Consider the following 24,402-nt stretch of genomic DNA (forward strand, 5'->3'; position numbering starts at 1 on the left):
AAAGGGATAGAAAGTGGGAATAGGATAACTGGTGAAAATGCCATCATCATATTGAATGGTGATGCAGACTTGAAGGGCCACATTGCCAACTCCTGCACCTATTTTCTAGGCTTCTATGTTTGTCTCGTGGCTCTTTGTCTCTCTGAAGATAACTTCTGGGCACACTTTTTAATTTTGAAAATATACTTTATTCATAAAAATGTATGTATATACATGCATAGTCACTAAAGCGAGGGCTGCAGATGCCGGAGCTCAGAGTCCATAAGTGTGGTGCTGGAAAAGCACAGCTTGTCAGGCAGATCCGAGGGGCAGAAGGATCAACTTTTCGGGCATAAACCCGACATTCCTGATGAAGGGCTTATGCCCGAAATGTCGACTCTCCTGCTCCTCGGATTCTGCCTGACCAGCTGTGCTTTTCCAGTGTCACACCCATCACTAAAGCAGTTCAATTCTGTACAGAAACATGTGAAGAAACAAAAAAACAAACACTGGAGTTTGACTCTATCCAGCAAACAAACCAAAAATATTTATTTTTTGTACAAGACTATTTGCATATATCTGAGGCAGAGGGAGGGTCAATAACTGAACAGACTCCCATGTAAGGGCTAAAAAGCCTTAGATAGTGGCCTTTCTCCTCTGTGCCGTGGTGGCAGCTGCCCCAAGCTTTAGGGCATCCCTCAGCACGTAGTCCTGGACCTTGGAATGTACCAGCCTGGAACACTCCATCAAGATCGACTCTTTACCAACAAGTTTCTGGCAGACCAAGGAGCATCTTTCACCCCAGCAGGTCCTGGCTGAATAGAACTCAGTCGGTAAGCCGTCACTTCCGTGAGTTTTTTGTCTTTTGTAAAGGACTTGAGGGCATTGGTCAGCTCATCCAGAGTTAACAGTAGTCCAGCCTCTCCTGCATGCTGTTGACTAAGACCTCTGTGATCAAGGACAGGAACAATTGGAAGGCTACCCTATCTTTGAGCTTCATGCAGATTGTTCACTTTAGCTGTTTCCATCAGGAGTCTCGATGTGGTGTCAGCTCCTGTGGATCATCCATCCACATCCACATCGACAATGCAGTTGAAGTCTCCAGCAGAAATGACTTGCCCGGACATTACCAGTGGCTGTGGGAGCAGCTGCAGGATGGCCAGCTGCTCACTCTTTACCCCCGGGGCATACATGTTAATTAGTCTCAGGGGAGCATTTCTGTACATAACATCTGCTCCAATGAGTCACTCGCCCTCCACCTCCTCAACCTTATAGTGAAGCTGCCTTCCCACAGGAGAGTACTCAGGTCGGAGGAACAGCAATTGTTTCACTCTGACCAAGTAGAAGGTCTGTGGGGTCATGGGCACGACCATTTCCTGCAGCTGTGGTGGTGCAATACTCTGCAGAAAGAAAAGGTCGACATTGATATTAGCCAAGTAAACCAACATGTCTTCATTGTCAGAGCTGTTGGTGTGTCTATCATGCCTCTTTCTATGTCGGAGGCCTGTGAGGCCCAATGTGGAGAAAGTGAGGACTGCAGATGCTGGAGATCAGAGCTGAAAAATGTGTTGCTGGAAAAGCACAGCAGGTCAGGCAGCATCCAAGGAGCAGGAGAATCGACGTTTCGGGCGATGTGTTTCGGCCCAATGTGTTTACCTGTTCTGATTGTTTCTCACCAGTATCCACTTCCTTTCCAAGGGCGGCATGGTGGCACAGTTGTTAGCACTGCTGCATCACTGCTCCAGGGACCCGGATTTGATTCTAGCCTTTGGCAACTGTCTGTGTGGAGTTTGCACATTCTCCCCATGTCTGCAGGGGTTTCCTCCCACTGTCCAAAAATGTGCACGTTAGGTGAATTGGCCATGCTAAATTGCCCAAAGCATTCAGGGATATGTAGATTTGTTGCATTAATTAGGGGTAAATGTAGAGTAATAGAGGAATGGATCTTGGTGGGTGACTCTTCAGAAGGTCGGTGTGGACTTGTTGGGCCGAAGGGCCTGTTTCCATGCTGTTATGATTCTATGATCACATGGCAGATTTAGTGCTAATATTGGCAATTTTAAAACTCATTTTGAGGTTTGATATAGAATTACCTGTGGACTTAATGTCTGTTCACCCATGATGTTGTCATTAGGTGAGACCCTGCATCGTCACAATGTAGGCAAATTTTTGGACATTCTCAGCACTAAGGTAGCCAGTCTTTTCTTCCCTGGGAGCATGTCTCAGTCTGGTGTCACTGGGACAAGAATGAATTCAGGAAGGTTCAGTTCAGAGCCCAGCAGAGGGGCTATTGTGCTCCGCTCCTTATTCAGAATGTTGCTGCACACAGTTGCCTGGAACTGTGACGTGCTGGGTATTCCTTGGTTCTCGATGGCTGGAGGTTGTGTTTCACTGGGTCCCTCGCAATGTCCAATGCTTCTGGGTTGGAGGGGTGCTCCTCTCCCTTGTGATACTCTGCCTGTTTACACCTCCCTCCCCTTCCTGGACCTCTCCATTTCCATCAGTGACGACCGACTTGACACTGACATTTTCTACAAACCCACCAACTCCCACAGCTACCTGGATTACACCTCTTCCCACCCCACCTCCTGCAAAAATGCCATCCCATATTCCCAATTCCTCCGCCTCCGCCGTATCTGCTCCTAGGAGGAGCAGTTCCACCATAGAACACACCAGATGGCCTCCTTCTTTAGAGACCGCAATTTCCCTTCCCACGTGGTTAAAGATGCCCTCCAACGCATCTTGTCCACATCCCGCACCTCCGCCCTCAGACCCAACCCCTCTAACCGCAACAAGGACAGAGCGCCCCTGGTGCTCACCTTCCACCCTACCAACCTTCGCATAAACCAAATCATCTGCCGACATTTCCGCCACCTCCAAACAGACCCCACCACCAGGGATATATTTCCCTCCCCACCCCTCTCCGCCTTCCGCAAAGACCGTTCCCTCCGTGACTACCTGGTCAGGTCCACGCCCCCCTAAGACCCACCCTCCCATCCTGGCACATTCCCCTGCCACCGCAGGAACTGAAAAACCTGTGCCCACACCTCCACCCTCACCTCCATCCAAGGCCCTAAAGGAGCCTTCCACATCCATCAAAGTTTTACCTGCACATCCACTAATATCATTTATTGTATCCGTTGCTCCCGATGCGGTCTCCTCTACATTGGGGAGACTGGGCGCCTCCTAGCGGAGCGCTTTAGGGAACATCTCAGAGACACCCGCACCAATCAACCAAACCGCCCCGTGGCTCAACATTTCAACTCCCACTCCCACTCTGCCGAGGATATGGAGGTGCTGGGCCTCCTTCACCGCCGCTCCCTCACCACCAGACGCATGGAAGAAAAATGCCTCATCTTCCGTCTTGGAACACTTTAACCCCAGGGCATCAATGTGGACTTCAACAGCTTCCTCATTTCCCCTTCCCCCACCTCATCCTAGTTTCTAACCTCCAGCAACACGATCCCCTTGACTTGTCCGGACTTGTCCGACCTGCCCAGCTCCTTTTCCACCTATCCACTCCACCCTCTCCTCCCTGACCTATCACCTTCATCTCCTCCCCCACTAACCTATTGTACTCTATGCTACTCTATCCCCACCCCCACCCTCCTCTAGCTTATCTCTCCATGCTTCAGGCTCTCTGCCTTTATTCCTGATGAAGGGCTTTTGCCCGAAACGTCGATTTTGCCTGTCCTCGGATGCTCCCTGAATTGCTGTGCTCTTCCAGCACCACTGATCCAGAATCTGGTTTCCAGCATCTGCAGTCATTGTTTTTACCCTGTTTTAATTTTGTTGACATGATTTGGAGGAGCTGGTGTTGGACTGGGGTGGACAAAGTCAAAAAATCACACAACATCAGGTTATACTCCAACAGGTTTATTTGGAAGCACTAGCTTTCGGAGCGCTGCTCCTTTATCAGTTGGTTGTGCAGCAGGGCCATAAGTCACATAACTCATTAAATGTGGCGGGAAAGGTAGAAAGGGCTTTCAATAAAGCATATGAAAAAAGCATTCTAGGCATTGTTAATGGAAGCATAAAGTACCAGTGAGGATATGCTGAATTTATATAGGAAATCATCCTCAGCTGAAGTTTTATGTATAGTTGTGGGCATTACATGATAGAAAGATGTGAATGCATTGGAGAGGCTGCAGAAGGGAATGGTTCCAGGAATGAGACAGTTCAGTTCTTAGATTAGATTCCTTAGATTAGATTCCCTACAGTATGGCAACAGGCCCTTTGGCCCAACAAGTCCAGACTCTGAAGAGTAATCCACCCAGACCCATTCCCCTACCTAATGCACCTAACACTATGGGCAATTCACCCTGACCTGCATATCTTTAGATTATGGGAGGAAACCAGAGCACCCGAAGGAAACCCACGCAGACACAGGGAGAATGTGGGGATTGGAGCTGCTGGGTATGTTTTTCTTGGGAAGGAGAAAGCTGAGAGGATATCTGATCAAAACGCTCAAACTCCTGCATGGGCTGGATTATATAAAAGGGGCGAAACAGTTTCCACTTGTAAACAACTTGCGAACCACACAGCACAGATATAAACTGTTTTGTATTTTAAAAAAAGCAAATGCAAGGATGGTAAGCCTTTTTCACACAACAGATAGTTGGGATCAGGAACACAGTGCCTGGGAGTCAGGTCCAACTGAGGCATTCAGAAGCTGTTGAATGGTTATTTAAATTGAAACAACGTGGGATTATGAGGAAAATGTAGCAGGTTGACACAAAGTTAACAAGCTCAGAGACTCGGCTCAGAGACTTCCTGCAATGGAAAAAATCTGTGATTCTGTCAGGTATTGTTTCTCAGCTTCAGTGAAGCACTTTGGGTTGGCCCATTGTGTAAATGTCGCAACATAACAGCAGTTTGTTGTTGTTGGACTATTCACATCACACAGTGCTGTATAGTAAAGAGCTTCTGTTTGTATGCAGGAATCCAACATAAATGGGTGTCAGATATGCGTCTCCCAAACTGCACAGTAGCCCAGGCTCTCACATACTTCCTGGACATCACTAGCCCAGCCAGTCCTGAACTGTTACAGTACCTCGCACAACTCGCAACAGATCGAAGAGAGAAGGAGCAGCTCGAAGATTTGGGTCAGGTAAAAAGGCACGGGAGTGTGAAGGGGCCACTTGCAGTCAGGAGGAAGTGAGTGAGGGGTCGCTCGGAGGCGGTAGAAATTGAGGGGAGGGGACACTCTCTTTCAGAAGGGAGTGAGTGAGAAGTTACTCTCAGTCCAGAGAAGTTAGTGAGGAGAGGGGGGTCACTCCTAGTTGGGATGGATTACATTATGGTAGACTCCTTCCTGCCTGTCTTTAATCTGTTTCTGTTCCAGGGGACACGTAAATATGAAGAGTGGAAATGGGAGAATGTTCCAACGGTTGCTGATGTCCTCGATGAGTTCCCCTCTGTCCGAGCTCCTGCATCTCTGCTTTTAACCCAACTCCCATTGCTGCAACCTCGGTATTACTCCATCAGCTCATCACCGGATACCCATCCATTCCAAATCCATCTCACTGTCGCTGTCGTCAAGTATCACATTAAAAGTACGGAATCTTTATTGACCTTAACCAACTACACTCCCTGGGACAGGGGGGAATCACAGACTAACTCTTTCTGGTTTACAGCTCCCCATGTATTTATTTGTACTTTGTTGGAACTTTTTCAGATGACCAAGGTCCAGAGCGACATGGAGTGTGTTCCTCATGGTTAAATTGCATCGAAATTGGTGACAGTGTTCCCTGTTTCATCAGAAGGTAGGAGTTTGAACAACGTGAGATTCTTTGCAGTGAATCCTTCTGTCCGTCTCTCTGCCCAGACACTGAACCCTGGAGGGGATATGATAATAAGCAGCAGTCAGTGCACTGTCCTGTTTTCAGTGAGTGGTAGACAGGGAGCAACTGTAACTCTCATCTCTGAATCTTTGCAGTCGGAACAGAGTAATTCTGTCACATTTCTTGAAATAATCAGTGTATGCTGATTTTACCTGTTGGGGGGGGGGGGTGGTGAGATTACTAAGATTATGTTCCACAAACCCTAACCTACAATTCTGAGAGGGAGAGAACGTCACAGCAGTCACTGGGAGCATCTCCAGTTACACTGAGCTTTATCTTATTTCCAGGGCTCCACTGTTCCACCTCCCGTCTGATTCCTCTACCCCGTGTTTGCTTGTTGGCCCTGGCACTGGAATTGCCCCTTACAGAAGTTTCTGGCAACAGAGATTGTATGAGATTGAAAACCAAGGTTGGTGCTGCTAGTCTCAACATTCTATTTCAAGTCTTGATCCTGTCAGACTCCCTTTCTCACCCTCATTCCCCTCCTTGTCAGCCTACCCCTCGACTATCCTTCAATCTCTGAACATTCCTTAGTTTTCTACACACACACACACACACACCAGTACCCTTCAGCCCTCGATGTTGCGCTGACCTGTGAAACCTCTCCTATCTCTTCGGACTCCATGCACAAGTTCCCAGTACTGTCCTTGACTGGCCCTAATCTTACTCGAGTAATTTTTTTATTCCTGACACATCTATAAAAAGCTTTAGGGTTTACCTTGATCCTATCTGCCAACGACTTCTCATGTCCTCTCCTTGCTCTTCTTAGCTCTCTCGTTAGGTCTTTCCTGGTTAACTTTTAACTCTCAAGTACCCTAACTGAGCCTTCATGTCTCACCTATACACAAGCCTCCTTCTTCCTCTTTAGGAAACCAGAGTTCGATTGCTCAACCACTTCCTCTCTGCCTGACAGGTACATACCTATCAAGTACTTTCCATAACCTCTTTTTCTCTTGCTCCCACACATTCTTCCTTTCTCTCCTCTCTCCCTCCCAGATTCCTCCACAATCTTTCCTTCTCTCTGATACTCTAACACACTGTCTCTGACATGCCCCGTGTCAGCCGTCTCTCACTGTTACTCTGACCTATCCTGTCTCTGAAGCAGGTTTGAAACAATGTGAGATGAGCTTGATCTTCGGGTGTCGTTACTCGCAAATGGATCATCTTTATAAAGAGGAAATGATGGAGGCGAAGAACAAAGGAGTTTTCAAAGAAATTTATACTGCATATTCACGGGATCCAGACAGGAAAAAGGTGAATGAAGAGCAAGATCGAGAGACTCTGAAATTAGAGATTGTGTGTCTCTACTAATAGAAAGGCTGTGAGAGAGAGATTTTGTCTGCGATTGAGAGACAGTCTGTGATAAAGAGAGAGTGGCTGTGATAGAGGGAAAGTCTGTCTGATAGAGAGAATGTGATAGAGAGTCTGTGATAGAAAGTGATTGGATAGAAGATTTTTTTAGATTACATATTTGAGTGGGAGCAGCAGAAGTGAGGTTGGAGCGCATAGCTGGGCGGGAAGGTAAGTGATTAGTATTTGAGTGGGTGTGTTCTAGACCCCAGGTAAGTGACTCAGTGTTATTGACTCAGTGTTCTTGTTTTTGGAGAAAGTGTACAGTCATGGCAGCGCAGGCGGTGGAATGTTCCTCCTGCAGGATGTTCGAGGTAGGGGTGACCACCGATACTCCTGCCGACTTCGTCTGCAGGAAATGCAGTCAGATCCTGATCCTCACCGAACGAGTTAGGGAACTGGAACTGGAGTTGGATGAACTGAGGATTATTCGAGAGGCTGAGAGGGTGATTGATAGAAGCTACAGGGACATAGTGACGCCGGAGAACAGAGGTAGCTGGGTAACAGTTAGAGGTGGGAAGGGGAAGAAGCGGGCAGTGCAGGGTTCCCCTGTGGTCGTTCCCCTAAAAAATAAGTATACAGCTTTGGAAACTGTTGGGGGGGACAGCGTTGTAGGTGTAAGCTGCAGTGAAGGGGTCTGTGGCTCTGAGACTCAGAAGGGAAAGGGGGAGAGGAGGAGAGCGCTAGTTATAGGGGACTCTCTAGTTAGAGGGACGGACAGGCGGTTCTGAGGACATGGGCGAGACTCACGGATGGTTTGTTGCCTCCCGGGTGCTAGGATCCGAGACGTCTCAGACCGTGTCTTCAGAATCCTTAAGGGGGACGGTGTGCAGCCAGAAGTCGTGGTGCACGTTGGTACCAACGACATAGGTAGGAAGAGGGGTGGGGAGGTCATTCAAGAGCTCAAGGAGTTAGGCTGGAAGCTAAAAGCTAGGACAGACGGAGTCGTCATCTTGGGTTGTTGCCGGTGCCACGTGACAGTGAGGCAAAGAATAGGGAGAGAGTGCAGTTGAACACGTGGCTGCAAGGCTGGTGTAGGAAGGAGGGTTTCAGATATTTGGACAATTGGACTGCATTCTGGGGAAGGTGGGACCTGTACAAACAGGACGGGTTGCACCTGAACCAGAAGGGCACCAATATCCTGGGGGGTAGGTTTGCTAGCACTCTTCGGGGGGGTTTAAACTAATTTGGCAGGGGGATGGGATCCGGATTTGTAGTCCAGCAAGTAAGCTAGCTGTGTGTCAGGATGCCCAAGACTGTAGGGAGGCTGTGGAGAAGGTAGCACTGACAGGGACTACTTGCGGACACCGAGATGGGCTCAAGTGCGTATACTTCAACGCAAGGAGTATCAGAAATAAGGTGGGTGAACTTAAGGCGTGGATCGGTACCTGGGACTACGATGTTGTGGCCATCACGGAAACGTGGATAGATGAGGGACAGGAATGGCTGTTGGAGGTTCCTGGTTACAGGTGTTTCAGTAAGATTAGAGATGGTGGGAAAAAAGGAGGGGGGGTGGCATTGCTAATTAGAAATGGTATAACGGCTGCAGAAAGGAAGTTTGAGGGGGATCTGCCTCTGGAGGTAGTATGGGCTGAAATAGGAAAGGTGCAGTCACCTTGTTGGGTGTTTACTATAGGCGCCCCAATAGCAGCAGAGATGTGGAGAAACAGATTTGGGAAACAGATTTTGGAAAGGTGCAGAAGCCACAGGGTCGTAGTCATGGGCGACTTCAACTTCCCAAATGTTGATTGGAAGCTCTTTAGATCAAGTAGATTGGATGGGGCGGTGTTTGTGCAGTGTGTCCAGGAAGCTTTTCTAACGCAGTATGTAGATTGTCCAACCAGAGGGGAGGCCATATTGGATTTGGTACTCGGTAATGAACCGGGACAAGTGGTGGGCTTGTTAGTGGGTGAACATTTTGGTGATGGTGACCACAATTCTGTGACTTTCACCTTGGTTATGGAGAGAGATAGGTGCGCACAACAAGGTAGATTTTATAATTGGGGGAAGGGAAATTACGATGCTGTAAGGCAGGATTTGAGGATCATACGTTGGGAGCATAGGCTGTCAGGGAAGGATGTGATGGAAATGTGGAACTTTTTCAAAGAGCAGATACGACGTGTCCATGATATGTATGTACCTATCAGGCAGGAAAGAAATGGTCGTGTGAGGGAGCCTTGGTTGACGAGAGAGGTTGAATGTCTGGTAAAGAGGAAGAAGGAGGCTTACATAAGGTTGAGGAAACAGGATTCAGACAGAGCAGTGGAGGGATACAGGATAGCCAGAAGGGACCTGAAGAAAGGGATTAGGAGAGCTAAGAGAGGGCATGAAAAATCGTTGGCGGATAGGATCAAGGATAACCCCAAGGCATTTTATGCGTATGTGAGAAACCTGAGAATGACGAGAACGAGGGTAGGTCCGATCAAGGACAGTAGTGGGAGACTGTGTATTGAGTCGGAAGAGATAGGAGAGGTCTTGAACAAGTACTTCTCTTCAGTATTTATGAACGAGAGGGACCGTATTGTAGAAGAGGAGAGTGTGAAATGGACTGGTAAGCCAGAAGAGATACCTGTTAGGAAGGAAGATGTGTTGGACATTTTGAACAACTTGAGGATAGACAAGTCCCCCGGGCCTGACGGGATATATCCTAGGATTATGTGGGAAGCAAGAGAGGAAATTGCAGAGGCAATGATCTTCTCGTCTTCACTGGCAACGGGGGTGGTACCAGGGGACTGGAGAGTAGCGAATGTTGTGCCCCTGTTCAAAAAAGGGAATAGGGATAACCCCGGGAATTACAGGCCTGTTAGTCTTACTTCGGTGGTAGGCAAAGTAATGGAAAGGGTACTGAGGGATAGGATTTATGAGTATCTGGAAAGACACTGCTTGATTAGGGACAGCCAGCACGGATTTGTGAAGGATAGGTCTTGCCTTACAAGTCTTATTGAATTCTTCGAGGAGGTGACCAAGCATGTGGATGAGGGTAGAGCAGTGGATGTAGTGTACATGGATTTTAGTAAGGCATTTGATAAGGTTCCCCATGGTAGGCTTATGCGGAAAGTCAGGAGGCATGGGATAGAGGGAAATTTGGCCAATTGGATAGAAAACTGGCTAACCGGTCGAAGGCAGAGAGTGGTGGTAGATGGTAAATATTCAGCCTGGAGCCCAGTTACAAGTGGAGTTCCGCAGGGATCAGTTCTGGGTCCTCTGCTGTTTGTAATTTTTATTAATGACTTAGATGAGGGAGTCGAAGGGTGGGTCAGTAAATTTGCAGATGATACGAAGATAGGTGGAGTTGTGGACAGTGAGGAGGGCTGTTGTCGGCTGCAGAGGGACTTAGATATGATGCAGAGCTGGGCTGAGGAGTGGCAGATGGAGTTCAACCCTGCCAAGTGTGTGGTTGTCCATTTTGGAAGAACAAATAAGAATGCGGAATACAGGGTTAATGGTAGGGTTCTTAGTCAGGTGGAGGAACAGAGGGATCTTGGGGTCTATGTACATAGATCTTTGAAGGTTGCCACTCAGGTGGATAGAGTTTGTAAGAAGGCCTATGGAGTATTATCGTTCATTAGCAGAGGGATTGAATTCAAGAGTCGTGAAGTGATGTTGCAGCTGTACAGGACTTTGGTTAGGCCACAGTTGGAGTACTGTGTGCAGTTCTGGTCGCCTCACTTTAGGAAAGATGTGGAAGCTTTGGAGAGGGTGCAGAGAAGATTTACCAGGATGTTGCCTGGAATGGAGAGGAAGTCATACGAGGATAGGTTGAGAGTTCTCGGCCTTTTCTCGTTGGAACGGTGAAGGATGAGGGGTGACTTGATAGAGGTTTATAAGATGATCAGAGGAATAGATAGAGTAGACAGTCAGAAACTTTTTCCCCGGGTACAACATAGTGTTACAAGGGGACATAAATTTAAGGTGAAGGGTGGAAGGTATAGGGGAGATGTCAGGGGTGGGTTCTTTACCCAGAGAGTGGTGGGGGCATGGAATGCGCTGCCCGTGGGAGTGGTAGAGTCGGAATCATTGGCGACCTTTAAGCGGCATTTGGATAGGTACATGGATGGGTACTTAATCTAGGTTAGAATTTCGGCACAACATCGTGGGCCGAAGGGCCTGTTCTGTAATGTATTGTTCTATGTTCTAAGATAACTGGCTGATGGAGGGAGTGCATGTGACTCTTTGAGAGAGTATGGTGGAGAAAAAGAGTGTCTGTAATAGAGAGAGTGTGTCTGTGTTAGAGAAAGTATGTAGTGAGAAATAGTGTATCTATTACAGAGAGTGGATAGAGAGTGTATGTCGCTGAGAGAGAGAGTGCACCTGTGATAGAGTTTGTCTGTGGTAGAGTGAGACTGTGTCCATGTTAAAGAGAGTGTGCCAGAGTGTCATAGAGAGAATCTGTGATAGAGAGAGAAAAATATTGGATGGTAGGGAAGTGGCTGTGATAATATGTTTGTGATAGAGAGTGTCTGAGATAGAGACTGAGTCTGTAACAGAGAGAGTTTGTCTATGATAGAGAGGAAATGTGTCTGATAGAGAGTGTCTCTGTGATAGTGTGATAGAGAGAGCATAGTAGAAAGAGTGTCTGTGATGGAGAGAGAAAGTGGCTGAGTGGAGGATATGTGACTACGATAGAGTGAGAGCGAGTAAGAGAGAGTGCCTGTGATAGAGAGACAGTATGATAGCAAGAATGTGATAAAGAGGCAGACAACTAAGTGGTTGTGCTGGCTGCATCACTCCTGGTTATCCACTATATACCTGCTTAAAACAAATGGCAAAGTTACTTTCTTGAAATGTTTTGAAGGGGTCTGGCCTGGTCCAGAACAGATTATGGACTCCTTGTGGATTTGTTCGATAGTTCCAAATTGGGATTAGGGTTGTTGGACTCAAAGGCTGCGAGTGGTAGGTGTTAGCATCTTTTGTTTTGGGTCTTGCTTTCGATTGATTTAAACAGTGCTTGGGATAGCATTGACTTTTTCAAGAGCTTTCTGCGGGTGGAAGAAGTGACTGTGTGGGTTTTGCAAAAGGCAATTAAGGCCATACTGCTGGAATTAGCAGACAATGTGGAGTTGGAGCTGCCTCCTTCTGTAAGGAAATAATGCCATCAGAATCATTAGAGATGGCTAAGGTTCAATTGAAAATGAAGCAGCTTGAGTTAGAGACAAAATACAAGACAAGATAAGGGTAAAAAAAATGAAACTGTTTGAATTATGATTAAAAGTGGAGAAAGGGAAAAGGAATGACAGGCCCTAGCAGAACAAAAAGAAAAGGGAAAATCAAACACAGAGTCTTACGAGAGAGAGAAAGAGAGAGAGAGAGAGAGATGGCAGAGAAGTTTAGCATGGAACATCTTCTTCCATGTAGCTGTTTCCTGGCATAGCAGCTTCAAAACTGGCTGACTGCTTTCAGTGAACACCCAAAATGCTAAAACCAAACCAAATGAGAGAAAAACAGAGCTGGGAGAACTGGTCACACCATCTTCGTTGTAAAGTGTTTTGTCCTTAACTTGCAAGCCTTTTTCATGAGGCAGTATCTGTTACCTATAATCAAATTGGCTCTAAAACCCTTCAGACCTAGACCTCCCGGAGTCTGTGGTTACAAACCCTCTGAGAAAAAAACAAAGTACCTTGTTAAAGGAGTAGCATTATCACAATGTACATGGCTGTGGAGGGTGTACATATTGGGGGAAGGTGTTTATGTACGGAGAGGGTGTAGTGTGTGGGGAGAGTAGTGTATGTGTTGGGAGAATGTGAATGTGTTGATGTCGTTTGATGTCCTTTGAGTTTTTCCTTGATGTCCAAACTATCCTATTGAATTTCTGATTTTTGATTTGTCATGCTTTTAGATAGTTTTATGATATCTTATTGATTTGTCATCCTCTAGGAGTATGTACAGGATATCATTCGAAATCAGCTGCCCAATGAGCTCTTCCAAATTTTGAGCTCTTCGAAGGGACACCTGTATGTTTGTGGTGATGTTACAATGGCTCAAGATGTTTCAAAAACTGTCCAAGAAATAATAGCAACAGTGGGGATGATGAGTCTGAATGATGCAGCAAGCTATCTTACAAAGCTGAAGGTGAGAGAGCTTTACAATGACTACGTGCCAATGTTAGGATACTCCAGACAATGACAAGAAGCAATCTTGGGCTTGGACTTGGATTGTAAACAGATGAGCAGTATCAAGTTGGCACTTTCCAGGTGGCATTTAAGATTTAGAGGAAATTTTGCATCACCAAGTATTGAGTGTGAATCAGAATCAAATTTGATCCTTTGAGTTAATGCCTTAAAAAGGGAGATTTGTGAATCTCTTTCAGGAAGCAAATTAATCGGAGAATTATAGTAACATACTGCAGTGAAAGATGTCATTGCACCCCTTGTGTCTGTGCTGGTCCATTTAAGCAGCAGGTGTGTTAAATCCCACATCGCTGCCAATATTATACCATGAAACCTTTCATGCCTCAATTTCTTTCCAAATTCTGATGTGAAGGTGCTGGCGTTGGGCTGGGATAGACAAAGTTAAAAATCACACAACACCAGGTTATTGTCCAACAGGTTTATTTGGAAGTACAAGCATTTGGAGTGCTGCTCCTTCAACAGGTAGCTAGTGAGGGAGGATCATAAGACACAGAGTTTGTTTGTGATCCATAGTCCTTTTGGGATCTTTCCTGCTTTCTTACATTTCTGCAGAAACTTAATGTCTGTGTACTTACTCGTGATCTTCTTGGAGATCCTCTCCATTTTGAGCCGGCAGCTCATGGTGTTGATGGTAGCCATGATGTGAAGGTTCCACTGTTGGACTGGGGTGAACAAAGCTAAAAGTCACACAATACCAGGTTATAGTCTAACAGTTTTATTTGGAAGTACAAGCTTTTAGAGTGAGCCTTCTTCATCAGGGTTATAATCCTGTCCCACTAGCTACCTGACGAAGGAGCAGTGCACCAAAAGCTTGTACTTTCATATAAGCCTGTTGAACTATATCTGTTGTGTGACTTTTAACTTCCTCCAGATTCTTTTTAAGATGATTGATAGAATCAGCCAGACCCAGAGGGAGTACCAGATCCTGACAGTTTTCATAGAACATAGACGTTACAGCACAGCACAGGCCCTTTGGCCCTCGATGTTGCGCCAACCTGTGAAACCAATCCGAAGCCCATCTAACCTACACTACTCCAATATCATCCATATGTTTATCCAATCACCATTTAACTGCCTTAAAGTTGGTGAGTCTACTATTGATTGGTGCCTCATGATTGGTGACTTTGAATTAATGACCTTTCTCACTCACACCACTGGGAAGTGTTTCTCTCTCTCTCTCACACTCTCCATCAAACCTCTCACTACTCTAATGATCTCCAGTCAGTGACCTCTTAACTTTTTCTGTGTCCTAAATTAATAACCTTCCCCATGTAATTGCTATCCCTCAACCTCCTGGGAAAACTCCTCTGGAAACTTCTGAGCACCTTGATATCTTATGCCAGGCAAGGCCTCACTCATCATTGATAATGTTCAAACATGTTCTCCCTGTTTCTATAGCCTGTTTGTAAAAGAAAATGACCCATATTCCATTGAAGTATCATCCTGGCTCATTCTGCTATCTCTCAGGATTGGTGTCAATTGGTTCTGCTCATTGACACTGTTTGAACACATTCCATTTAGAGGATTCTATCTTTCCAGGTTAGATTTCCCAAATCAAATTTCACATATTTCTCTGAATTGAATTACATCTGCCAGCTCCTCATCCTATCAACCGGAGGCCCAGAACTTTCTCATCAATATCTCCAATTTTCATTTTCTCTGTGATCTTTAAAAAGCTGCTGCCTGCACCCAAGTCATCCTTATTCCCAAAGGCTGATGTACTTCACACTGATCCAGTCAAAAGATGACTGCAAGTTACCTCCCAGTCCAATATCTTTCTGGGGTTACACTTAGCTTCCTGTCAACTAACTAATTATCCCTACCACTCTTCTTGATTAGTGTTAGCACATTAACAGTCCTCCAACCCTTTGGGCACCTCTCCTGTGTCCAGAGAGGATATCTGTCCCTGCAACCCCCAAAAGCCTGGGAAACATCTCATTTAACCCTGGGGACTTATCCAATATTAAACCCTTTTCTATCTACTCAGTATTGAATATAGGCTTTTATGACTTCAAAATTCACAGTTTGCTGCCTAGATTCTGAATGGACCCCAATCTTTCCCTCGTTATCCTTTTGCCCCAGATTAGATTACTTACAGTGTGGAAACAGGCCCTTCGGCCCAACAAGTCCACACCGACCCTCCAAAGAGCAACCCACCCAGACCCAAAATTGGCCCCTTCACCTAACACTACAGGTAACTTAGCATGAAGAGAAAATGAGGTCTGCAGATGCTGGAGATCAGAGATGGAAATGTGTTGCTGGAGAAGCGCAGCAGGTCAGGCAGCATCTAGGGAACAGGAGAATCGACGTTTCGGGCATTAGCCCTTCTTCAGGAATGAGGAAAGTTTGTCCAGCAGGCTAAGATAAAAGATAGGGAGGAGGGACTTGGGGGAGGGGCGTCGGAAATGTGATAGGTGGGAAAAGGTCAAGGTGAGGGTGATAGGACAGATTGGGGTGGGGGCGGAGAGGTCGGGAAGAAGATTGCAGGTTAGGGAGGCGGTGCTGAATTTGATGGATTTGACTGAGACAGGCTGGGGGGAGGGGAAATGAGGAAACTGGTGAAATCCGAGTTCATCCCTTGTGGTTGGAGGGTTCCTAGCCGGAAGATGAGGCATTCTTCCTCCAACCGTCGTTTCGCTGTGGTCTGACGATGGAGGAGTCCAAAGACCTGCATATCCTTGGTGGAGTGGGAGGGGGAATTGAAATGTTGAGCTACAGGATGGTTGGGTTGGTTGGTCCGGGTGTCCCAGAGGTGTTCTCTGAAACGCTCCGCAAGTAGGCGGCCTGTCTCCCCAATATAGAGGAGGCCACATCGGGTACAGAGGATGCAATAGATGATATGTGTGGAGGTACAGGTGAATCTGTGGCGGATATAGAAGTTTCCTTTGGGGCCTTGGAGGGAGGTGAGAGGGGAGGTGTGGGCGCAAGTCTTGCACCTCCTGCGGTTGCAGGGGAAGATGCTGGGAGTGGAGGTTGGGTTGGTGGGGGGTGTGGATCTGACGAGGGAGTCACGGAGGGAGTGGTCTTTACAGAATGCTGATAGGGGAGGGGAGGGAAATATATCCTTGGTGGTGGGGTCCGTTTGGAGGTGGCGGAAATGACGGCGGATGATGCGCTGTACATGGAGGTTAGTGGGGTGGTAGGTGAGGACCAGTGGGGTTCTGTCCTGGTGGCGGTTGGAGGGGCGGGGTTCAAGGGCGGAGGATCGGGAAGTGGAAGAGATGCAGTGGAGGGCATCGTCGATCACGTCGGGGGGGAAATTGCGGTCCTTGAAGAAGGAGGCCATCTGGGATGTGCGTTTTTGGAACTGGTCCTAACCCAAAAGGACTGTCCAACGGCCGACTGGCGCCCGTGCCTCCCTGCCCCGGAGGTCAACCTGGCGCCGGGTTAAACCAAAAGGACTGTCCAACGGCCGACTGGCGCCCGTGCCTCCCTGCCCCGGAGGTCAACCTGGCGCCGGGTTAACCCAAAAGGACTGTCCAACGGCCGACTGGCGCCCGTGCCTCCCTGCCCCGGAGGTCAACCTGGCGCCGGGTAATGGCCAATTCACCTAACCTGCACATCTTTGGACTGTGGGAGGAAACCAGAGCACCCGGAGGAAACCCACGCAGATACGGGGAGAATGTGCAAACTCCACACAGACAGTTGCCTGAGGCGGGAATTGAACCCGGGTCTCTGGCACTGTGAGACAGCAGCGCTAACCACTGGGCCACCGTGCCACCCCCTTTAGTTTTCCCATTAGTTTACCCAACAGTGATTTTTCATGTCCTGTCTTCACTCTCCTGATTTCTTTTTTAAATACTACCCTATACACCTGAAGGGCTCTGCTCTTTTGAGCATTTGCCATCTACCATATACTTTCACTTTTGTACTTATCCAATCATGTGCATCCATTGGCATCCAGGGTTCTCAGAATTGGTTGGTTCAACCCTCTATCTTTACAGGACCATGATGGTCCTGCTGTCTTTTGAATGGCTCATGTGACAGAGAATTTCCCACAATTAGCTGCTCCCAGTCTATTTTGACTATGTCCTGATTGCTAATGCTAAAATCAGCCTGATTTTAAAATCTTTACTTGTGGTCCATCCTTGTCCTTTTTCCATGACTACTTTATATCTTATTGAACTACAGTTTTATGCAGCTGTTGGTGTGAACTGTACCTTTAAGAGGGAGTGGAAACTGGCATAGACCTAGAAGGGAACAGAGTGTGCTGAAAGATTTACAAATGTAACATTTGCTTGTGAAACAAATAGATGGAGCTGCATTACTATGTTACACAACAAATTCGAATTCAGCCAAAGAGTTTAAATTATACCCCAAGATCCCAAAATCCAATCGAATTTGAATGTTTCTGTTTTGATGCCATCAAACCAATGAGATGATCCAATGTTTTGGGGTATAAAAATGGGTTTTTTGAACAGTTAGCTAGAGCTGCAAAGAGCACCAATGGACTGTGCTCGCAGAATTGCTCTCTGAAAGGTACCTTTTCATATGAAATCTGTGAAGCAGAAGACTGAAGAAAAGACCCTGGAAAATACAGAGGAAGATACCAAGTGAAAAGCGACAGCTGGCTGGTTTTGAAATTTGAATTTTTTGTAAAACTTAATTGGGGTTTTTTTGAATCAATATATTGTTGGAGAGTGGGAGGTAGATAAATTGATCAGGCTAAGGAAGTTTACAGTGTAGGTAGTTGTTTAATTTTTTTTCTACTTGGAATTAAAGATTAGATTCCCTACAGTAAGGAAAAAAGCTCTTTGGCCTAACAAATACACACCGACCCTCCAAAGAGTAACTCACCCAGACCCTTTCCCCAACCTGTATTTACCCCTGACAATTACATCTAATTCTATGGGCAATTCAGCATGGTCATTTAACCTGGCCTGCACATTTTTAGATTGTGGGAAGAAACCAGAGCACCCAGAGAAAACCCACGCAGACACGGGGAGAATGTGCAAACTCCACACAGACAGTCACCTGAGGCTGGAATCAAACCTTGGTCCCTGGTGCTGTGAGGCAGCAGTGCTAACCACTGAGACACCATGCTGCCCTGAAAAGTTGTTAATTTTTTCTTTAAATAGTGGAATTTGGTAACTCTTTGTCACTCATACTTTTACAGATTATGAGTTGAGGTGAGCTTTTCTGTGTCCGATCTAAATTTGCAGAAGGGTTTACCCCATGTTTTAACAATCATCACTATCGCTGAAATGCTTCCCCATTGACACATCTACCACTTCCCCAGTTTTGTTCTGTAAAAGTTGTTATCAGTTTTTCTCCTTTTTAACGTTTTATGTGCTGGCTTAAAAAGCTCTCCTGGATACATTGTAAGAATTCCACCCGTTCAAAGCCTTTCACAATTTTTCTGCACAGTTAGTAATTGTGAAGCTGAAATCTACTACTACTAATGTCTAATTATATTTACACTTCTCTGAAATTTGCCTGTGTATCTTTCAATCAAATGCTTTCTGACTGTTTGGGGATTAATGTTTACATTTTGATATGAAACTTATTTGTCCCTGAGAATGGTTCAAATAAGGTCTGCTCTCATGATTGCATAGTAAGAGGACTCACTTCGGCTTTGCAGGAAGATGAGGAAGATGTATTTTGAACAATTAACTGCAGTTTACCCAGAGGCTGATTCACATTCTCTGTGAGAGGGAGCAGAGACAACATTCAGTCAAGTCCTTGTTCTCCTCCGCCAGAGAGTGAGAAATATTCCATTACATTACTGAATTTTGTTTTGTGATCCATCAGTATTTAAATTGATCTTTTTCTCAAGAGGTAATGGGTGATGGAGTCAGTGACAGGGGAGAATGTATGCAGATCTGGAGCGCGGCTGGGCAGGGGCATTAAATGAGTGGGTATTGTCAGTGATAAGGGAGAGTTTCCATGGGGGTGTGATCAGGGTTAAATGGTTGAGTAGAGACACTGAAAGGGGAGAGCATTCATACGGCTGTGGGACAATGATCTTAAAGTTTTGAAAGATCTGCTGAATTTATTGTGTGGTCTGTACGCTTCCTGTTTCACACTGCAGTTTGTTCTTTCTGCTACTTGTTCAAAGAATGTTTGATTTGTATTCTTCCTTCTGTCACTCTCCCCACACAATGTGTTCCTGATCTGCTGCTTTGTTTCTTCCTCTAGGATGAGAATCGTTACCATGAGGATATATTTGGTCTAACACTGAGAACCCGAGAGGTCGCTACAAAAATCCGATCAACATCTTTGAATTATTGGCAGGAAACAAAGTGAATGCTTGGCTCTGACGAATGGGAATAAATCTGCAGAATGTATAGTTGGCCTGCTTAATGTTTGTTGTACATGAGGAATGTTAGTTCCTGACTGTAATACAAAGAATGTGTGATGTCATAAATTGTGCATCAGTGCAGTTTTGATGGGCAACTCTTCCTCTCAGCCTCTCCCCACTCTCTGCTGCCTCCTGCCCACCTTCTATCGTTTACATTAAAAGACTATTTCTTATACCAAGAGCTAATGCAAGCAGCTTTTCCCTGTCCTGAGCTTTTCTATCTCAATCAAATCTCCCCTCAATCTCCTTCACTCCACAAAAAACAACCCCAGCTTTTCCAAACAAGCCTGGTCACTAAAATCAGGCTTGACCTGCCTGACCTGCTGCGCTTCTCCAGCAACACATTTCCATCACTAAAATCCTTCATCCTGGGAACAAGCTGGGACATCTCCTCTGCACCCTCTCAATGTCACATCCTTCCTAAAGTGTCAAGACCAGAACTGGACCCAACGTTCAAGTTGTGGCTGAACCTGATCATAGAATTCCTACAGTCTGGAAACAGGCTAGTCATCCCCAAAAATCCACACCAACTCTCCGAAGAACATCCCTCGCAAATCCTATGCCTATAACCCTGCATTCCCCATGGCTAATCCACCTATCCTACACATTCCTGAACGCTATGGGCAATTTAACATGTCCAATTTACCTAACCTGCACATCTTTGGCAGGAACCCGGAACATCAGTGGAAACCCTTGCACACATGGGGAGAATGTGCAAACTCCACACAGGCTGTCATCCCAGGTTGGAATTGGACCCAGGTCCCAGCAGCTGTGAAACAGCGGTACTCAGTGCTGAGCCACTATGTTGGCCTAAATCTCTGAAATGTTCAGTCTCCCTTCCCTGCTTTTGTGTCAATATCACTTATTAATGAAGCTCGAGATCACTGGCAAATTTTGAGATCTTAATTTATATCCCCAGATACAGACTATTTATGCCTATGGAAGAAATAACCAATACCTGGGAAACCAGACTGCCTTCCACCCCCCCACCACACACCCCCCCAACCACCCCCCCACCACACCCCCCACCACCACCTCCCCCCCACCCCCACCCCCACCCCCACCACCAACCTCCCCTGGTACCTCATTAAAAAATTCAACTCAATTAGTTAACCATGATGAGCTTTTGACAGGTCCATGCTGCCTCTCCTTAATTAAACAATTAACTCAAGCCACTCAAGTGCCTGTGCATTTATCCCTGAGCATTATATCTAAAACCTTACGCACCTCAAATCTTAAAACAGTTCATTCTGTAGCAACTCACACTGTCCTTGCCACTCTCTAATTCTCTGGCATCTCCCCTATATCTACACAAGCCGTTCCACTATCTCCAACCCTATTGTCTATCCCTTCAGGAAATGCAATGTGATCTACTCTGAGCATTACCAGCATTTCCTGATCTTCCTGCCTATTAATTGCCAACTCATTTTTACCTCTACCATTGTCCATTCTGATGATATTTTGTCCTTATTGTAATGTCTGGAATCTGAATTTGAAACATCACCTCCTCAATCATAATGTACTGGTGCTGGTGTAGGACTGGGTGTGGACAGCATTATGTCCCCTGGTATTGACCTTTCAACCAATGAGAACAGCTGCTTTCTATTTACCCTCATAGTCTTATATGCCTCTTTCAGGTTCCCTCTCAGCTTTCTCTGCTCTAAGCTTATGCAGCTTCTCTTCAAAGCTGAAATGCTTTAAACCAGGCAACACCCTGATGAATCTCCTTTGCATCCCCTACAATACAATCATGTCCATCCTACGGTGAAGAGGACTGTACACAGTACTGTAGATGTGGCCAATTCAAAGTTCTGTACAGCTTCAACATGACCCTCCTGCTCATATAATCTATGCCACAACTGATAACAGCAAACAACTCATGTAGAATTATAAAATCATAGAATTTTACAGTACAGAAGGAAGCCATTTGATCCATCATGTCTCCCTCAGCTCCCAAAAGAGCTATACAGCCAGTTCTTTTCTTCAGCCTATCTCTGTAGCCATCTAAACTCAACATTTACAAATATATATATCATATATCTTGAAATCTCCTGTGGAATCCACCTCCACCGCTTTCCCAGGAAGTGCATTCCAAATCCTAACAATTTTCTGAGAATAGTAGTTTCTCCACATCTCAATCTAATAATGATTACATTCCCTACAGAGTGGAAACAGGCCCTTTGGCCCAACCAGTCCACACTGACCCTCTGAAGAGTAACCCACGTAGACCCATTTCCCACTGACTAATGCACCTAACACTATGGGCCAATTTAGCATGGCCAATTCACCTGACCTGCTCATCTTTGGTTTGTGGGAGGAAACCGGAGCACCCGGAGGAAACCCACGCAGACATGGGGAGAACGTGCAAACTCCACATAGACTGTCGCCCAAGGCTGGAATCGAACCTGGGACCCTGGTTCTGTGAGGCAATAGTACTAACCATTGAGCCACTGTGCTGCCCCTTATCTTGCTGATGACATTGTAATTGTGACCCCCTTGATTGCTGACATACCACTTAGTGAAAACTAAGTATCTTTTTGCTTCTGTCAAATTGTTCATAATTTTGAACAACTCACTAATGAAACCTCTTAATCTTTATTCCAAGTAAAATAAACCCAAATTCTCTAATCATGTCTTGTATCAAAAATCCTTCTTGATATCATTTTATTAAATCTCCTTTGAACACTTCCAGGGCTTTCGCATCCTTCTGAGATAAGGTACCCAGAACAGAACACAATGCTCCAAATGTGGTCTGACTAATGATTTGTAGAGGTATAGCATCACTCCCTTGCTTTTATACTCTATGCCTCTATTTATAAATCCATTCTAACTAGCCTGGTCACCTTCAGAGAATCATGTATGCGTACACTGAGGTCCTGCTGAACTCTCTCAATGTTAAAGCATTGAGCCACATTGTTTCTTCTACCAAGATGTATTACCTCCCATTTTTGTGCATTGAAATTTGTCTGCCAGGTATCTGCTCATTTGGCCAAATTGTGAAAGTCCTTCGAAGTCACTCAGCATTACCCTCAATCCAATATTCTCCCTTGCTTTGCATCTGCAAATTTAGAGCAAGGGTCCCTGTGGAACATCACTTCCAATTCCTCTACAATCTGAAAAATGTCCATCTATAACTAGACTCTGATTCTGATCCTTTAGCCAACTTTTAATCCATGCTGTGAAGGTATCATCAGTCCTAAACATTTCTAATTTGCTCACCAACCTACTATGTGGGCACTGTATCAAATGCTTTCTGGAAGTTCAAAACATTGTTGGGGTGAAATGAACAAATAATTGACTCTGACACCCAGGAATTCAATTCCAGCATCAGAGTTTATTGAAATTACACCGGTGGGAAGAAACCCTCTGAAAATCCAGAGAGGTCTTCACCAAGATGGGGGAAACATACATTTTTATACATTTAGATTAGATTAGATTTCCTACTAATCTAATCTAATTTGTTTCATCCCACTCCTTTAACATTTACAAACCAATCATATCGTTAATTAATTAAGCACAATTTCAATTAAGCTAATCATATGACTACACAGCGAGAGATGCACAGGTTTGTGGTCAACCCCCAATCCTCATTGATCTCATGATGTTTCCCCGACTCTCTTATCTCCTTTGTTGGGCTTTTCACAATGGACACGGTATTCAAGTACATTTCTTCCCAAGCATTTACCAGCTGCATTGTGTTAACTGTCAATTAATTGGATACTTGCCTATCACTTTAAGATCTTTTAAATTCCTCATTCATCTCATTACAGGAAATGCAATAGAATATTGATTTTTACTAATTGTTATAATGTCAGTTCCAACAGTGTTGTGTGGTTATACTTAAGTTTAAAAATCTTTAGCTAATAGGTTGTGAGTAGTTTCTTTCTTACTGTATTTCCTAGCCACCCCTATCTTTTTTTCTTGGAGTCTTATAATGTGCTCACTCACCCATGTTCCAGTATCAGCTAGTTTCTGTACTTTTGATCTATTTCTGTCTATAATGATATTGAAGCTGCTTTTACTGTCTGACAATGGTTTGCTTTCATAATTTTATTTGAACCTTTTTTTCCTAATGCTTTTAGTGATTTTTTTCTTTGTGTATTGGTGAACCTATAATAGTTTCAGAATCTATATCTATGATTATTTGAAGGATATTAACTAAAATCTACTATTAATATTGTAACAGGTTGATTAAATGCTTCAAGAGAGATTCACTAATTAAATGCAGTGTGAAATTTTCTTATCGATTCTTACGCACAAACAACTGCAGCTGCGTATTCTGTCTCTGTTTAGATTAGATTATATTAGATTTCCTACAGTATGGAAACAGGCCCTTCGGCCCAATAAGTCCATATCGACCCTCCAAAGAGTAGCCCATCCAGACTCATTCCCCTACCCTACATTTATGCCCGACTAATGCACCTAGCATTATGAGCAATTTAGCATGGCCAATTCACCTGACCTGCATATCTTTGGATGTTACGTTTGGTCCACAGACCTACTAATGTTCTTCTTGTGAAGACTACACTTATCAAATATTTTCCCAAGGTCTCTAACTACTATCAGCTATGTTCTATATTATCTGTGAGTAGCCCTTGGCCATTTTGTGCTGCTCAACATGGGCAGCCCTCATAATCCCCCCTGTCAGTAAGGGCTGCCAACAAAAGGTTCTTAAACTGAACTCTGCTGTCAGTTTATTGTCCCATACTCCTTTGGGATTACTTTGTATAATTCAGTATAATCAATTGCCAACCGCGATGATCCATCTGACTTCTTAACTGGCCAGGAGAAAGTGAGGACT

At 45.3% G+C, this 24,402-nt stretch overlaps 1 protein-coding gene across 2 annotated transcripts in view; it reads left to right on the forward strand.

Moving 5' to 3' along the window:
* Nucleotides 1-20,636, forward strand: part of LOC122557039 (nitric oxide synthase 1-like) — a 125,811-nt gene extending 105,175 nt beyond the window's left edge. The window contains exons 20-26 of one of the 2 annotated variants that reach the window (XM_043704266.2): nucleotides 4,920-5,089; nucleotides 5,324-5,534; nucleotides 5,657-5,744; nucleotides 6,110-6,231; nucleotides 6,925-7,076; nucleotides 13,047-13,241; nucleotides 19,439-20,636. In XM_043704266.2, coding sequence (XP_043560201.1) covers nucleotides 4,920-5,089; nucleotides 5,324-5,534; nucleotides 5,657-5,744; nucleotides 6,110-6,231; nucleotides 6,925-7,076; nucleotides 13,047-13,241; nucleotides 19,439-19,546 — 1,046 coding nt within the window. In that variant the 3' untranslated portion in view covers nucleotides 19,547-20,636. The remainder of the gene's footprint in view (nucleotides 1-4,919; nucleotides 5,090-5,323; nucleotides 5,535-5,656; nucleotides 5,745-6,109; nucleotides 6,232-6,924; nucleotides 7,077-13,046; nucleotides 13,242-19,438) is intronic. The other variant, XM_043704267.2, reaches the window with a different exon arrangement.
* The last annotated feature ends 3,766 nt before the right edge of the window (nucleotides 20,637-24,402 follow it).

Source organism: Chiloscyllium plagiosum, unplaced genomic scaffold (assembly GCF_037043375.1).
Source record: "Chiloscyllium plagiosum isolate Xiang-an unplaced genomic scaffold, Cpla_swu_hap1 HiC_scaffold_11, whole genome shotgun sequence".
NCBI classification, from domain to species: Eukaryota; Metazoa; Chordata; class Chondrichthyes; order Orectolobiformes; family Hemiscylliidae; genus Chiloscyllium; species Chiloscyllium plagiosum.